General features: G+C 41.5%; 2 protein-coding genes across 2 annotated transcripts; one reads left to right on the forward strand and one right to left on the reverse strand.

Annotated features, from left to right (window-relative positions):
- Positions 1–497: 497 nt before the first annotated feature.
- On the reverse strand, positions 498–10,939 carry LOC129765942 (fibroin heavy chain-like). The gene is made up of 3 exons (XM_055766398.1): positions 10,922–10,939; positions 9,970–10,629; positions 498–2,000 (listed from the first exon to the last, which is right to left on the reverse strand). The coding sequence occupies exons 1-3, from the start codon at positions 10,937–10,939 to the stop codon at positions 498–500; spliced, it is 2,181 nt and encodes a 726-aa protein (XP_055622373.1).
- A 632-nt stretch (positions 10,940–11,571) lies between these two features.
- Positions 11,572–13,267, forward strand: LOC129765943 (uncharacterized). Its single transcript, XM_055766399.1, has 2 exons — positions 11,572–11,710; positions 12,609–13,267. The coding sequence occupies exons 1-2, from the start codon at positions 11,572–11,574 to the stop codon at positions 13,265–13,267; spliced, it is 798 nt and encodes a 265-aa protein (XP_055622374.1).
- The last annotated feature ends 3,266 nt before the right edge of the window (positions 13,268–16,533 follow it).

Below are 16,533 nucleotides of genomic sequence, written 5' to 3' on the forward strand. Positions count from 1 at the left end.
TAGTTTTACGTCAAAATGAATTATGTGGAAAGATGGATGATTCAATTCTCTATCTAATGAGCATGATTTTGAAGGTTATTACTTGATAAACAGTCAATTTATTTCAACTGAAATAATTCATTATTCATTAAATCCATCAAGACGTTGAACAGAAACTTGCACGCGACAACAGCTTTTATCCGCTGAACTTTCATCCGCTAACTTCACACATAGAGGTGAATGAACTGCAAAGTTTAAAGCCTCTTAAAAACTTGCAAGCAAAGCCAGCAACTTCACACAAGTCAAAACGTGAGGTCCCAGGCGTATGTCTTACAGATTTCTTCTCGGTCCTTAAAGTGTTAAAAGAATACCAAGCTGGGATCGGATGATTTTCAGATGTTCTCTTACCGTGGTCAAGTCTAAAGTTTGTGTTTTCATGTTTTATTATATATTCATCTATTCTTAAACTATTTCACAATGAATCGACATAGAATCTTAAAAATTGACGATGCTGCTTTTTATTGTACTTGTGGTACTCCGTAGACAGGTTTTGGTCCAGTGTACTTTGGAGCTGCTGCGGCATAGCTCGAGTAGCCTTGGTCTGAAGTACCTTCTATCGCTCCTCCTTTGAATCCACCACCAATGTTTCCACCGAAACTTCCTCCGAAGGAAGACCCGGAACCAATGCTATGTTCGAAACTACCGGAATTGCCTCCGAATCCGTGGGAGCTTCCTCCGAATCCACTGGTTAGTCCTCCACCGAATCTACTACCAAGGCTTGAACCAAATCCACCTGCGGAACCAATGCTACTGGAAGATGTATATCCCCCCGCGGAACTGCTTCCGAAAGCACTGCCAAGTCCAGCACCGACACTGTCTCCGAAATTAGCACTGTTACCTCCGAAGCCACTGCTTAGGGCACCTCCGCCGAATTGGTTACCAGCTCCGAGACTGGATGAAGTAATACCTCCAAGACCACTACTTCCAAATCGGCTACCAAATCCGCTCAAATCACTGCCGGAGGTAAAGCTGGAGGAGTCAATGCTTCCTCCGAAACCACCACCAAGACTTGCACCATTACTATCTCCGAAACTAATGGCGCTGCCGCCGATACCACTGCTTTGGGCTCCTCCTAATCCGCTACTGGCACCAATGCTGCTTCCAATACCACCACCAACTCCTGCCCCAATGTTATCTCCAACATTGTTACCACCAAAACCACTGCTGAGTGCTCCTCCGAATCCGCTGCTGGAACCAATGCTGGAAGAGCCAATGCTGCTACCGAAACTACCGCCAAGTCCGGCTCCATGGCTATCTCCGAAACTAGCATGATTGCCGCTCAAGCCACTGCTAAGGGATCCTCCGAATCCGCCGATATTGGAAGAGCCAATACTGCTTCCGAAACCAGTGCCAACTCCTGCGCCAGCACTGAGAGTACTGGCAGCAATACCACTGCTAAGTGCTCCAGCGAATCCGCTGTTGGAGCCAAAGCTGGAAGAGCCGATACTGCCTCCAAATCCACCGGTGCTTCCCAAAGATCCACTGCTCAGTCCTCCACCAAATCGACTGCCAAGACTCGAACCGAATCCACTCGAAGAACCTATGCTACCGGTACTGCCTCCGAATCCACCACTAAGTGCCGAACCGGCACTGTCTCCGAAACTAACGGCATTGCCTCCGAATCCATTACCATGTGCTGCACCGAGGCTTCCGCTGAATCCTCCAACGGAACCGAGGCTTGCAGAGGAAGTATATCCTCCAGTGGAACCACCACCGAGTCCTCCGCTGAATCCACCGAAGGAGTTGCCTCCAAATCTGTTGCTGCTTACGAGTCCACTGCTGAACCCAGCAGAGTGCCCACTGGTGGATTGGATGAGAGAGCTGGAACCGCTTCCAAGTCCACCTACGATCGCGTTGCCGAATCCAGCACTGAGCCCACTACTGGAGCTGTGCGACGGAGAGGAATATGTGTATCCCGAGGATCCAGCCAGGATGGCTTCTGCCATCAGCACAATTGAAAGCTAGAATTAGAACAAAGAATAAAAATGTCAAAAAATTTATGTTAAATGTAAATAATATTTAATTTATTTTACAAATGGATACAATATTTTCAAGGTTTTTTTCATATAAAAAACGCAAAAAGATTTATCTTTGCTCTTCAAGTGATATTCATTGAGCGCATTTTGAAACAATTGACAGATCGAATCGAATTTCAGTTTCCACCTACTACTTTGAGTCCCAACATCGTGGCACAAATTAACACCAACGTCACACTTTTGAACTTCGACCGATGCTCCTGCGTTCTACTCGTGATCTTCTCTGGAAGATCGCGATGAGGACAATGACAAGAATTGTTTCCGCGACCGCTTTTATATACATATGATTATGATGATGAGTCAAACCTCGTCTTGATTGCATTCGGGAGCCATCGACATTTGGGAGACCTCTGGGATAGTGAACGAGAAAGAAGAACGAGCAGATCCATGCTGTCTAGTTTACGCGACCTGCGACACCTGCGACGGATCTCCAGCGCGCCAATTCGTTCATTCACTGGGGCGATGTGATCAAAACGAGAAATTTGGGAAAGAAAAATGGAAAAATGGGACGGAAGGAATAAATTCGCGACGCTGCCTCGTCAATCTTCTTAACAGAATCGGCAGTAAAAAGATAGGTTTATTCACAAAACTCATATGCTGTAGCGGCTCTGGTATTAATGATCCAGCGATTAACGAGTGATTTTTCATACAGACCGAGCAGAATATCTAATCTGGAGTGTCAAAACTGCTAACAGGTTTTTCTCGCGAAAGAGCGCTGCCCAATGTTGTGTTGTGTGGAGAAAGGTTAAGCTGTCATGAACTGTGTTAATTTGGCAACATTTGACATTGAATTAGAGTTCGTTAATACCTGTATAATTTTATATTTATCCTAGGAACAAGTTTGACGGACTGCTCACAGTCTCGAAATGAGTATATGAGGGAGATTCGGGATTACACTTTAACCTGTGCGTGATGTCATCTGACGATTGGAGGGAACTTGGTTTAGTTTTAAGACGACGGTTGTATCCGACGAAAAACGTTCGAGACTTTCTGTTCTAATAGCATTATCATCAGACAACATTTTGAAATTTTTGGTTGCGAATAAAATCGATTGCTGCAGATAAATCTCAATCATTTCGTTATAAATAATTGTAAATTGCTGTGTTTTTAGTCGTTTTGAGAAACGAATATATGAAACAAAGAGTTCTGGTAGTAGTGGGCGCGAATGCCCTCTAAAAGCTGGTACCTCGCTAACGGATCATTTATCTAGGGAACTATAAAACCAATTGAGATGATTTTCGGATACTGTTCGGACAAAGTTCAAAACTCCGTGTTTAAGTCTTATTTGTTTCGATCAAAGTTGAAATTTATTAAATTAGTTTTTTAACAGTTTGTTATTTAAATTTATAAATGAACTGACAATTATAGTTTCATTCTAAAATCCCTTGCAGAAGCTGCTCTAAGAACAGCGGAATAATTTTTAAACCAAATTCGAATTTAAATGAATTTAAGTATTTCGAAAGAGTATGGGGGAACCCTACTCTGGAAGAGTTAGAATATTTTGGCAATTGGTTAAGGTATATGCAAAGGTGTACTTTTTGTTTTTTGCATGTGGTTTTTGAAAATTAAAAAAATTGCCTAAATGCCGGCCTAAATTGTCGAATAAGAAATTAGCTGTCACAACAAAAGTCACTATTTGAAAAATCGATAGAAATTGAAAAAAATTACAGCACGTTGTATTCAAGACACGACTCCTTGTTGACGTAGAACTACGCTGTAGTTTAATTCAAGTCGCTCGTTTATAATTGCGGATATTCCCCTTTATTCGCGGCGGATGACGTGAGATAGCAAAATTTCTCCCTTTATTGTGGAAGCCACGTTTCTTTTCAGCACCTGTTTTATATCCAAGTCCATAACATATGAGGACACGACTCCGAATCTCATCTAAGTGACAATCTACAGTCACCGCATTCGCTTGCAGGAACACCGTGACTTGAGTCACCTCATGTCACACGCCGCGCGGAATAAAGGGGATTATCTTATAAAGCTACGAAAAGTTTGAAATTTTGAAAAAAATATTATCTCAATATTATGAGGAAATGGGAATGTATCCAATTTTCATCAATTTAAATCATATACAGACTATGGGATTGTAATGTATAGCATATCAAACAAATCTTAAGGAATTTCCGATTCGTTTGGTTAGATAAATCACCAGAATCGGTTCACGGCAAAAATAGTTATTAACGTTAACTTTATTTCATTAAAACGTGACCTGTTTTCTGATTTGGCACCCTTAATGTAATACGTAGTTCTACGTCAAAAGAATCTAGTTCATCTTTCATAATCTCACAAAGTTATACATCACTGCATTTTCAAGTAAAAAAAAATGCGACCAGTACGATACACATGTCGAAGTTAATACGACTGCAAAGGGTTAAATTTATTTGTTCAATTTTGAAGCATAATCTTAGTTTTAGTATCATTGCACAATGGTCCAGGAGATGCATTAAGGTGGAAATTAGCATTTAGAGCTCGACGGTTATTCCTCAGACAAAAACTGTCTTCGACAAAGTTGTTTCATATGATAGAGCGCTCATTTTCATGTTATCAAAAATAGGGTGACCAAAATTGTCGACGAAATAAAAAATATATATATTCATATCTTTCATATCTTTATAGATAGAGGTAAACATAGTTTAACAATGTTGTTATGTTATTTGAGACATCTTTGTATTTATTTATCCCTTTTGTTTATTTTAGGCTCATTGGCATTTTAGCTGTAACAGAGCCGAATTTTAATCGTGTACATGTCACATATTTATCATATCTATAATTAGCACATTACACTTGCCATTTTTCGGCGTTAGAGTATTCCCTTCTATACCATTGCAAATGGTACAAATTTACGCAGTAGCCATTTAGGCGTAAGAGTTTTCTATCTGTTCTTCCATTATCCAGTTAAGACTGGACAGCGGAGACAGTCGTTGATCCATTGTTGAGTTATTTATAGAACAGCAGCCCGATGTTTCTTGCAGAGCAGAGCAGTTGTATGGATGAATCGATCTTATTTCGTCCGTGGATCGATCTCCATCGCTGATGATTGTTGCGTGGACGTAGTTATTCCGTAACAACACAAAGATGGTCAATGGGGGCCCTGAGTTTTGAACTCACGATCGATCGCTTACTAAGCGAACGCGCAACCAATGTGGCTACGGAGACCCCCTACATCTTTGTAGAACAAAGTATTTTTTCTATCTCTTGAATTAACCGAAATAGCGCCTTTTTTCTAAGTTGCGTAAGGGTCACCATGAAAAAAAAACGGTTTTTATACTCTAACTTTTATATTTCAAATTCTACATACGAACTATATTCAAAAGATATTTAGAGCTTACTAATACAAACGTTTTGCGATGCAGAACTTATCAATATCTCAATTTCACCCAAAGTTATTGATATTTCTTCCCAAACAATACGTTCTCTGCAATTGCTTGTCATTCTTTCTGGGGCAAACATAAACAAAGTTTATTGGCGACATTTGAAAGAACATAGTTTACTATACATGATGTGTGATTTTGAAAACTATGTTATTTTTCGTGTTTGAGTAAATTAAAATTGAAATCATGAGTTTTTAGGTAATAAACATCAATAACTTTGAGTAGGATTAAGATATTAACAAGTTCTGCATCGCAAAATGTTGGTCTTGATAAGCTCTAAATTTCTATGAAGACAGTTTTGATGTAGAATTTGAAATATAAAAGTTAGAGCAAAAAACCCGCTTTTTCATGGTCACCCTAAAGCAACTTAGGAAAAAATCGCTAAAATCGATTATATAAAAAGATAGAAAAAAGCTTTGTTCTACAAAGTTATTTAAAACGATTGGGGCTACAACATTGTCGAACTATGTTTATCTCTATCTATAAGGTAAGAAAGTTAGATTTTTTTTCATCGACAATTTTGGTCACCCTATTTTTGATAACATAAAAAAGAGCGCTCTATCATATGTAACAACTTCGACGGAGACAGTTTCCGTCTTGGGAAAATACTCACGGAATCTTGAGTATTTTCAACTTGTTTTTTCGTTTCTTCCTCATAAATTTCATATTCAATGTAATCAATGACGAAATTTTTTTTTGTTTATCGATCCACATATACTTGATCCACCATTCCATCCTGTTATGTGTCACACTGAAATTCAATAATCATTTTCAGTTAGACAGTTGAACTTCCTGCCAGTAGTTTATTGCCTTTCTTTGTTCGTTACAAACCGTTTGAAGCTTATGAGTACATACAACAAACGGCCCTTTTCAGAGCTACGATTTTGAGTTTCGAAAGCGTTAAACTAACAGATTTCTGGACAATGAAAAGAATTACATTTAAAATAACCAAGTATTCTGAGCAATCACAGTCCTATGTCAAACTCCCGTCCGTGCCCCTAGGCTCGAACCCCCGTTTGTTATCCTGAATAACAATTAGCTAAGCTACAACATTCTTCGAAAAACTGGGATTGTAGCTGTGTGGGGAAGCAGGAAATGGACATCGTCCTTAGGGTGGCCAGTTTCCCCCCACTTTCCCTATATTCAAATTGTAATACGCTGTTACATTCTTTGCTTGTAAAGATCGGCACAATTTGAAGAGTGTAAATTGGACAAATCGGAACGTGAGATTTAGCCCGTTTAGATAATAATTGACATTTTATAATTATTCAATAATTTGCTTCAAAACAAATATGTTTTCTTTTATTGTTATAGGTTCGTTCGATTTCATTATGTCTTGCATATTCCAAAAAAAACCTTACGTTAAAGAACAAACTATTTTGTTAGCTCGGAATAGGCGATCCGTACTGCCACGTTTTCATACAAAGTCAAACAAAAGTTTCATACAATGTTCATACGAAAATTTGACCGCACGAATTCGAACATCATGCTCCGTATGAAATACCTGAAATTTCTTTTCAAAAGTACGAAACTTCTGAAATTCGTTTTCAAATGAAACCGTATGATTTCTTTTAAATTACGGCCGCTCAAAAAATATGAAAGAATCGCTATAATTGTATAACTAGATACAGCCATTCCATGCCAAACCGATCTAGTGGATTTTCGAGAGAGAGATTTTCATGAAAATTTGTAGTTTTGTTCCTTATCGGAAAATATATTTTTTAAATTTTCCATAAGGGTGCGTTTTTTATTTAATACAGCGCTCCCAGTGGTCGGTTCTGGATTCTTTGACAGTAGTTCGTTTACAAGATTTTTCTCTTGAAATATTGTGACAATTTTTTTTGAAAAAAATGTGAAATTTTCAACAGTTTGGGCCCGTTTGCCTTGATAAACATAGACAAATTAGAGATCGAACATAAGCGAAGGCAGTTTTAACATTAGATAAAAGCATTTCAGTAGGTTTAAACAGATCTTATTGCCGATTCAGGTTGATAAGTTTATATCCCAAGTTTAATGTAGGGTCTGAATCGTCGGCTGGAATTAGGCTTAGTTTTGCTCAGCTATCTGGACTCGAGAACGATCGCATTAGCAAACCGTTGCCGGGAATCTAATTAAGCGGGATTCCTCTTGTAAATTCATGTCTAACGGGTTTTAAATAAAAAATGAGAATTTTTTCAATACATTTCAGTAACTCAAATAAAGAGCGTAAAATTTTCTTTCTCCAAGAAAATTGCTCTTTGGGCTCCCTAGAAACAGTAGGCGTGTTTGGTTTTGCTAGTTTGAATTTAGTCAAAGCAAAGATGGCGTCGAAACAGCACGTGCTCCGCGAACGCATTTCCAGCAAGAAAAAAAGTTCACGGTGGCACATTTTAAGGAATAAAATGTACCAGTCAGTACGGTATATCGTATCCTGGGTTCCCTGAACGTAGAGCGGAAGGTCGGAAGTGGTCGTCCGGTGACGATAATGACGAAGCAGTGGAAGACATCGTTAAAGAAGCTGTTTGAAAACAAGGACGCAAACAGCCTGCGTGACGCCGGTCGAAAATATGGCTGCTCCCACGTATTGATCCATCGGACCCTCAAGATGGAAGGAATCGTCTGCAGGAAGAAGGCGAGGTCCCCGGAATACACGGAGGAGCAGATTGAGACGGTTAAATCGGTTCCCGGAATAAATCGCCACAGAAAACGACTGCAACAGAAACCACCGCTTATAAAATGTGTAGTAGGCTATAAATATTGTGGCGCGGTATTGTATTTCAAAACAAGAATTAACCGGGCAAACGTATCGCCCCAGGCAAACGTAACGCCCCGGGCAGACGTATACCGTCCGACGCTCGCTAGAGCTCGGTCGGACATTGCTAAAGGATCGTATCCTATGTTTCAAACTAACCGGGCAATCAGTGGATCCCAGGTTTGCGTGCGAGACACCGCCGCTTCCGACGGCGGGTCGGCGGTGGACTCGGATTGCGTCATCTTGGCGGCATGGGCCGCCTCGATTCCTTATCCTCGCCAAATGGGGACTTCGTCCCCATTACATTGTCCTCAGAATAAATTTCGAAAAACGAGAACAAGAGAATAAATTTATAATAGAAATGTGAGGCACATGATGTTTTTCCCGCGCCAAATATTTCTAGCCTACTACACTTTTTCTAAGCGGTTGTTTCTGTTGCAGTTGTTTACTGTGGCGATTTATTCCGGTCACCGGTTAAATCACAGTGTTGGTGGATGACCAAAAAATATTCGTTCTGGACGACGAAAGCTATTTTCCGCTGTCCAAAACGCATATTCCAGGAAATGATAGTTACTACTCGAGCGACAAGTCATCCACACCACCTGAAGTGAAATACAAGTTCAAGCACAAGTTTGAAAAAAAGGTTGTTATGCATCGCCATTTCCGACCGGGGCATTTCAAAGCCTTGGTTTAAGCCGAGCGGTCTGGCAATCAACCAACAAATCTATCGAGACGAGTGCCTCGATAAAATCCTACTGCCGTTCCTGAACGAGCATCACGCGGATGGGAAGTACGTCTTCTGGCCGGACAAGGCGTCTTCCCATTACGCCAAGAAGACGCTGGCGTATTTTGAGGAGAAAAAGATACCGTTCGTGCCGAAAGATCGTAACCCAACAAACTTGCCCAGTGCCGCCCAATAGAGGATTTCTTTGGCTCACTCAGTGCCCTAGTGTATAAAAACAATTGGAGGGCCAAGGACACGAAGCAACTGACTACAAGAATCCGGAATTGTATCCGGAAAATGGACGTAAGTGCCGTACAACGTTCTTGTGAGAGCATCGCGACAAAGTTGCGTCGAACAGCAGACCACGGCCCTTACTCAAACATTCACTGACATTTTTTTGAAGAAAATACATTACGTTATTAATAAAAAATACTGAAATCGTTGAAAAAAAATAAAAAAAAATTTATATGTCATTGAAAAAATTCTTATTTTTTATTTAACACCCATTAATATTAACATAGGTATTGGGTTTAATTCCCGATCGGTCTAGAGACTTCCTGGATTGGAAAATCTCAAGATATGCCATAGAATAAATACATTTAGATAAAGGCCTAAGTTGTTCTTTCCAAAACCATGGCCGAACCCACCGTTTGTGCAGTGCTAAAATGTTTCAAGAAACGTTCGTCTGTTTCCCGGAAGGGGTTTAATCAAGATGCCGAAGCGGTACAGTGGACCATAGACTGCGTTAGAACGTTCTAAATGCTTTCGAAGCGAATCTGGAGCCTTCGGACGTGGATGTGGTCAACAAACTCGGCACTGTTCGTTTTTACAGTTCCACAATTTTCTTATCTGGTAGCAGATGGTTTTGTTAAATGACTAGTAAACTAATAGATTGGTTTCTCCTTTTTGTTTGCCATGGAATGTGAGCTAAATTGGAAAAAAAACATTTGTGCTTCATTTTTGTATTGTTTTATTAAACGGTGATTTCAAATTTGTACTATGCCCGACAATTTATGGCTATTATAGCAAGATGTTTTAACGACGAATTGGTGGCCCATATACTGGGGATGGACCAGCGTATAATGGAGCAGCAGCTGCGTAGCTCGAAATGCCTGCACCGGATGATCCGCTGAAGCCCCCACCAACACCGCCACCGAAACCTCCACCGACACCTCCACCAATTCCGCCACCGACTCCAGCTCCAGATCCAGCTCCACCAGTGGCAAGAATGATAATTTTACCGGCTCCTCCACTAACACCACTGCCGGCACCTCCACCTATTCCTCCTCCGAATCCGGAACCGCCACCGAACCCAGATCCACCACTGATTCCACCGCCAAATCCGGATCCACCTCCGAATCCAGAACCACCACCGAATCCGGATCCACCGATGGTAGATAGAACGTATCCACCGGAACTGCCACCGAATCCTCCACTGGAACCACCTCCGAGTCCGCCACCGACTCCTCCGCCAAATCCAGAACCACCACCGATTCCACCGCCGACTCCACCGCCGAGTCCTCCGCCGGAACCACCGCTGGTGGCGAGGATGATGGTTGCACCAGAACCACCACCGCTACCTCCACCTAATCCTCCGCCGATGCCACCACCGAAACCGCCGCCGACTCCACCACCAATTCCACCACCCGAGCTAAAAGATGGAGTAGGGTAGGAATACTGAGGTGCCGCCAACACAGTTCCTGCGAGCAGCAAAACCGAAAGCTGAAAGTGGGTAACAAAATGATTAAGTAATAACCATCATTAAAGTGTGTCACAAATTTGGAAATTTTTCGAAAACATATTCACTATCGTATAATGAATCGAAGTTCAGGTGGATTTTGCTCCTTCAAGTGTTTGACATTGTTCACGTTACACATGTTTCCAAATCAATATCGCTTCATTACTATTTCGTGTTATATCATAATATGCATTAAAACATTCGTTAAATTTTCTGTACTTTAATTTACACAAAAGTTCCAGCGGAAATGTTTTTTTGCACTTGATCTCCACTCACCACTTTGAATCCCAACATTTTTGTCACTAGGATAAACTGATACTCTGCACAGTGTTGGACTTTATTCCGGGGATCTGTTCGAGGTCTTTGCTCCGGGAGACCACGGTGAGGACAATGATAATGCTTCGCGCATCGGGCGCATTTATATATCGATAGAATAATAGCGGCCTTCTTCTTGGCTGCACTCAGAAAGTTTAGTTCCACCGGTCAAAACCTCGAATAGTGCAAAAAAAGCTCCAGGCTCGCAAGAAGAGCTAGCGGCTGAGCTGTGTGATAACTATTTTTAGCAGGACGCCTTTCTTTTTTGGAGCCTAGTGTTAGAGCAAAGGCGGGGATTTGCCGGCGGATGAAACATGTATACATATTTTTAGCCAAGAATGAATTCGTTTTCGAATGCTGAAACTATTATAATATTTTTAGTACCATTTTTTCAAAGATTTGCTTTGAGAATTTTGTCAAATGTGTTTGTATCTCTAGTCGTGCGGTACATAATTATTTAAAAATTGGATTTTTTTTCATTCAATAACATTTATTGACCAAAAACATATACCGTGTGACATTGGGCGAAATGTAACTATTTTTATATTCATTTAGAAGGCAGAAGTTGAAAGAGACAAATTGGCTGCACCGTAAATGATTTGGATATATAAATGCCCTCGATAGGTAAAGCATCATCATTGTCCTCGCCGTGGTCTCCTGAAGTGAAGACCTCTAACAGTTTCCCGAAGAAGTTCTACATTGTGCAGTATAAATTTGATCTTAGTGCCAAAAATGTTGGGATTCAAAGTGGTGAGTGAAGATCAAGAGCAAGAAAATACGTGACATCCGATGAGACTTTTGTGCAAATGAAAGTGTTGAAGAATCAACGAACGTTTTTAGTGCTATATTATGCATTGAAATAATAATGAGACGATTTGGATTTAAAACATTTTTTTTCCCAAAATATATATTTTTATCAAGGCTCATATGGCGTTAGCCTCACAGGGCCGGGAGTCCAATACTTTGACAATTTTTCTTATTATCTATGTTAGTAATATATAACCGATTACTCGCGGTTGGCTCGAGGTTAGTATTACAAGTGTTTTCGTAATTGGGATGTTGTTGTCTCCAATGCTCTGTACGTGTGCCCGACACGGGATACTTCCTATTAGGATGCAGCTGACCATTAATCAGTAACGCCGCCCTAGTCTGTTACCCATATCTAGCGTTGTGCATCTTTCTCGACTCAAGGAATCCAGGATAGAATGGTCACTAGCCGGCGCAATCATCAGTTCGTGTAGAGTTGTCATGAGCGGTACAACCTTTGGCTCTTGTTGAATGTTCAGTGAACTGCACAACCTTTGGCCCGTGTATCTGTAAAGAGTGTGTGTATGTATTGCCGCGACTAAGTAAAAGTTTATCGATCGGATAGGAGGGATATGAAACGGGGACACAACGAAGGAATCATCATTAAACGTAAACATTTGTAACATTTAAATAATAACATTTGTTACATGGACAATTACGAGCATTCAAAGTGTTTTTTAAACCTCAAGGAACAAATTCATACTTGAACTTGGATATATTTATTAGCAGTGAAAAAGTTTATGAAAAATTTGTGATATATTTTAAGAACGTTTTATGATGTTAAATATGTTACTTTAACATATTTTCATTCATTTTCAGCTTTCGGTTGTGCTCCTTGCAGGAACTGTGTTGGCGACACCACAGTATTCCTACCCTACCCCATCATTTAGCTCGGGTGGTGGAATTGGTGGTGGAATCGGCGGCGGTTTCGGTGGTGGCATCGGCGGAGGACTAGGTGGAGGTAGCGGTGGCGGTTCTGGTGCAACCATCATCCTCGCCACCAGCGGTGGATCCGGCGGAGGACTCGGCGGTGGAGTCGGCGGTGGAGTCGGTGGTGGAATCAGTGGTGGTTCTGGATTCGGCGGAGGAGTCGGTGGCGGCCTCGGAGGTGGTTCAAGTGGAGGATTCGGAAGCAGCTCCGGCGGATACGTTTTAACTACCAGTGGTGGTTCCGGATTTGGAGGTGGATCTGGATTTGGTGGTGGAATCAGTGGAGGATCTGGATTTGGTGGCGGTTCTGGATTCGGAGGAGGAATCGGTGGCGGAGCCGGCAGCGGTGTAGGTGGAGGAGCTGGTAATATTATCATTCTTGCCACTGGTGGAGCTGGATCTGGAGCGGGAGTCGGTGGTGGAATTGGCGGTGGAGTCGGTGGTGGTTTCGGCGGAGGTGTTGGTGGAGGTTTCGGTGGATCTTCCGGTGCCGGTATTTCGAGCTACGCTGCTGCTGCTCCATTATACGCTGGTCCATCCCCAGTATATGGGCCACCAATTCGTAGGTAAATCCTCTCGCAAACCAGTCACTGTCGGGCGTAGTACAAATTTAAAATCACCGTTAAACAATACAATACAAAAAACAAACGAACATGTTTTTTTCAATATAGATCCATTTATAGTCCATGTTATCTAATAATTCACTTGTCACTGGACAAACTCATCTTTTAATCAGCTGCTACCAAAAAGGAAAAATCGCAAAAAAAAGCTCCTAAGGAAACTATTTTACACATAACTATTATAGACCTTTATTTTTTTTTTATCCAGTTCATTTATTTGTAAGGCTCAATCGCATAAGCTTTGCGGAGCCGCTAATTCAAGGTTTGTTTATACAAAGTTTCAACTAATTTCTATGTTTAGTAGGATTCGACCGAATACTCGCGGTTTACTCGAGGTTAAAAGGGCAACATTTTTGTGGGACGGGTCAGGTTGGGGATATGGATATGAGGTATCGTTGTCTCAACCGAGAGTTGCCGCACGCACTGTAGCATTGTGCATAATGACCAGTGATAGCATCTGGTGTTCGACTATCTGTCGAGGGTGGGCGACGGTGAGATGGGGGGACAAGACAAACAAACTAATAACGAAAAAGAAAAATACAGAAGCATTAAATACTTAAACTAGACCGTTTCACAAACATATAGATCAACTGCATATAGCAAATGTCGCGAGTTCCCAACACGTCTCTAACAGGAACATAGGGTTGTCTTTCTTGGACCTCAAGGGCATTCAAAAGGTACTCTCTGGCTGCATAATTATCCGTACATTGCCAAACTGCGTGATCGATGTCATCGTAACCGTTTCCACACCGACAGACGTTGCTTTGAACAAGACTTATTCTGTGGAGATGCACATCTAGCGAGTAGTGGTTGGACATAAGTCTACTCATTACACGAATGAAGTCACGACTTACGTCCAAACCTTTGAACCACGCTCTCGAAGAAACCTTTGGAATAATTGAATATAACCACCGCCCAAGACTTCCAGTGTCCCAATCGGTTTGCCAACTCAAGAGGGAACTCTGACGCAGTAATTGGAAAAATTCATCGTATGAAATCTGTCTATCAAACAATTCGCCTTCCTGGGCACCCACCTTTGCGAGAGTGTCCGCCTTCTCATTGCCAGGAATTGAGCAATGAGAGGGGACCCAAACAAAGGTTAACTTATAAGATCTTTAAATCAGTGCACTCATCTGCTGTCTCACTTTTGTGAGAAAATAAGATGGGTGCCTACTAGTTTTCATCGACTGGAGAGCCTCAAGCGAACTGAGACTATCCGAGAAAATGAAGTAATGGTCTGCAGGCTTGTTGGAGATCATCCCCAATGCGAAGTCGATTGCTGCCAGCTCAGCAACATAAAAGGAACAAGGTTCCTGCAGTTTACGGAAGGCGCTTGAATTTTCATTGAAAACACCGAAGCCAGTGGATCCATTGAGGCGAGACCCATCAGTGAAGTATCTTTTCATGCAATTGACTTTTTGGTACTTTCGGTTAAAAATACGGGGAATGAAAGTTGGTCGAAGCTGATCAGAAATCCCAAGTATTGCTTGTTTCATCGACAGATCGTATTCAATTGAGGAACTGCTGATGGTGAAGTGAGCACGGTCTGGAGTAAACAATGGAAGATAAATATCTGATGAAGTATAGTGATGATAAATTCTCATAAACCGAGATTGTATATTTAGATGAAGCATTTTTTCAAAGTTTTCAATCACAAGTGTGTTCGTGACACCGCATTTCACCAGTATTCTGAGAGAAAGTTCCCAGAATCGGTTCTGTAGAGGAGTTACTCTTGCCAGAACCTCGAGACTCATGTTATGCGTTGAGTGCATACAGCCGAGAGCTATACGCAGACAATGATATTGAATTCGTTCCAATTTTAGAAGGTGACTTTTAGCTGCTGAGAGAAAGCAGAAAGAGCCATACTCCAGAATAGATAGAATAGTTGTTTTATAAAGCGTTATGAGATCTCCCGGATGAGCTCCCCACCACGTGCCGCAAATCGAGCGGAGAAAGTTGACTTTTTTTTGACATTTTTGCTTCAAATACGTAATGTGGGTATTCCAAGTGCATTTTGAATCAAACCAGACACCAAGGTACTTGAAGGTCAATGATTGGGTAATGTTTCTGCCCAAAAGCTTAAGTTGCAATTGGGCTGGGGACCGCTTTCGAGTAAACACTACCAGTTCTGTTTTCTGCGGCGAGAATTCTATCCCTAAGTTCCTTGCCCAAGAAGACAAGTTATCTAGAGAATTTTGCTATGGTCTTTGCAAGTTTTCGGTATGGGGACCGCTGACGGAAACCACACCATCATCTGCAAGTTGTCTTAGCGTGCATTGTTCTACCAAACAACTGTCAATATCTTTCACATAAAAATTATAAAGAAGGGGGCTGAGACATGAGCCTTGGGGTAGACCCATATAACTATTTCTGGAAGTTGTCAGCTGTCCGAGGGTGAAGTTCATTTGCTTTTCTGACAACAAATTGTACAAGAAGTTATTCAAAATTCCAGGAAGTCCACATCTGTTCAGATTGTCTGACAGAATTTCTATGGAAACTGAATCAAAAGCTTCCTTAATATCCAAGAATACTGAAGCCAGTTGCTCCTTGTGCGCAAAGGCCAGTTGAATATCTGTAGAAAGCAACGCTAGACAATCGTTTGTTCCTTTGCTCTTGCGAAACCCAAATTGTGTACTTGATAGCAAATTATTTGTCTCGATCCATTGATCGAGTCTTCGAAGGATCATTTTCTCCAGCAATTTTCTAATGCACGAGAGCATAGCAATCGGACGGTATGAGTTATGGTCAGACGCTGGTTTGCCAGGCTTTTGAATTGCTATCACTTTGACCTGTCTCCATTCGGGTGGCACAATATTGTTTTCTAGTAGGGTATTGAATAAGTCTAGCAAGCGTCTTTTCGCGATATCGGGAAGATTTTTTAGAAGAACGAATTTAATCATATCGCTTCCGGGTGAAGAGTTGTTCGATGAAAGAAGAGCCATAGAAAATTCCAGCATTGAGAATGGTCTGTCCAGAGGTCCACCGCTCGGAGACGTTTCTCGGAGAATATGTTGGGCTGGAACTGAGTCTGGACAGACCTTTTTAGCGAAATCGAATATCCATCGGTTGGAGTATTCTTCACTCTCGTTGGTAGATGAGCGGTTACGTATGTTGCGAGCTACCCTCCACAAGGTGCGTATTGAGGTTTCACGAGAAAGACCTTCGATGAAATTGCGCCAGTAACCGCGTTTTTTTGCTTTAACTAATTGTTTCAGC

This window comes from Toxorhynchites rutilus, chromosome 2 (genome assembly GCF_029784135.1).
Source record: "Toxorhynchites rutilus septentrionalis strain SRP chromosome 2, ASM2978413v1, whole genome shotgun sequence".
Taxonomy (NCBI): domain Eukaryota; kingdom Metazoa; phylum Arthropoda; class Insecta; order Diptera; family Culicidae; genus Toxorhynchites; species Toxorhynchites rutilus.

Excerpts from the sequence above, each read along its gene's own strand:
- LOC129765942 (XM_055766398.1), bottom strand. Across the intron at positions 2,001-9,969 it reads TATACGCTGGTCCATCCCCA|CTTTCAATTGTGCTGATGGC; the intron begins GTATATGGGCCA and ends TTCTAATTCTAG.
- LOC129765943 (XM_055766399.1), top strand. The coding sequence starts at position 11,572 with ATGCCCTCGATAGGTAAAGCATCATCATTGTCCTCGCCGTGGTCTCCT. Across the intron at positions 11,711-12,608 it reads AAATGTTGGGATTCAAAGTG|GAACTGTGTTGGCGACACCA; the intron begins GTGAGTGAAGAT and ends TGCTCCTTGCAG.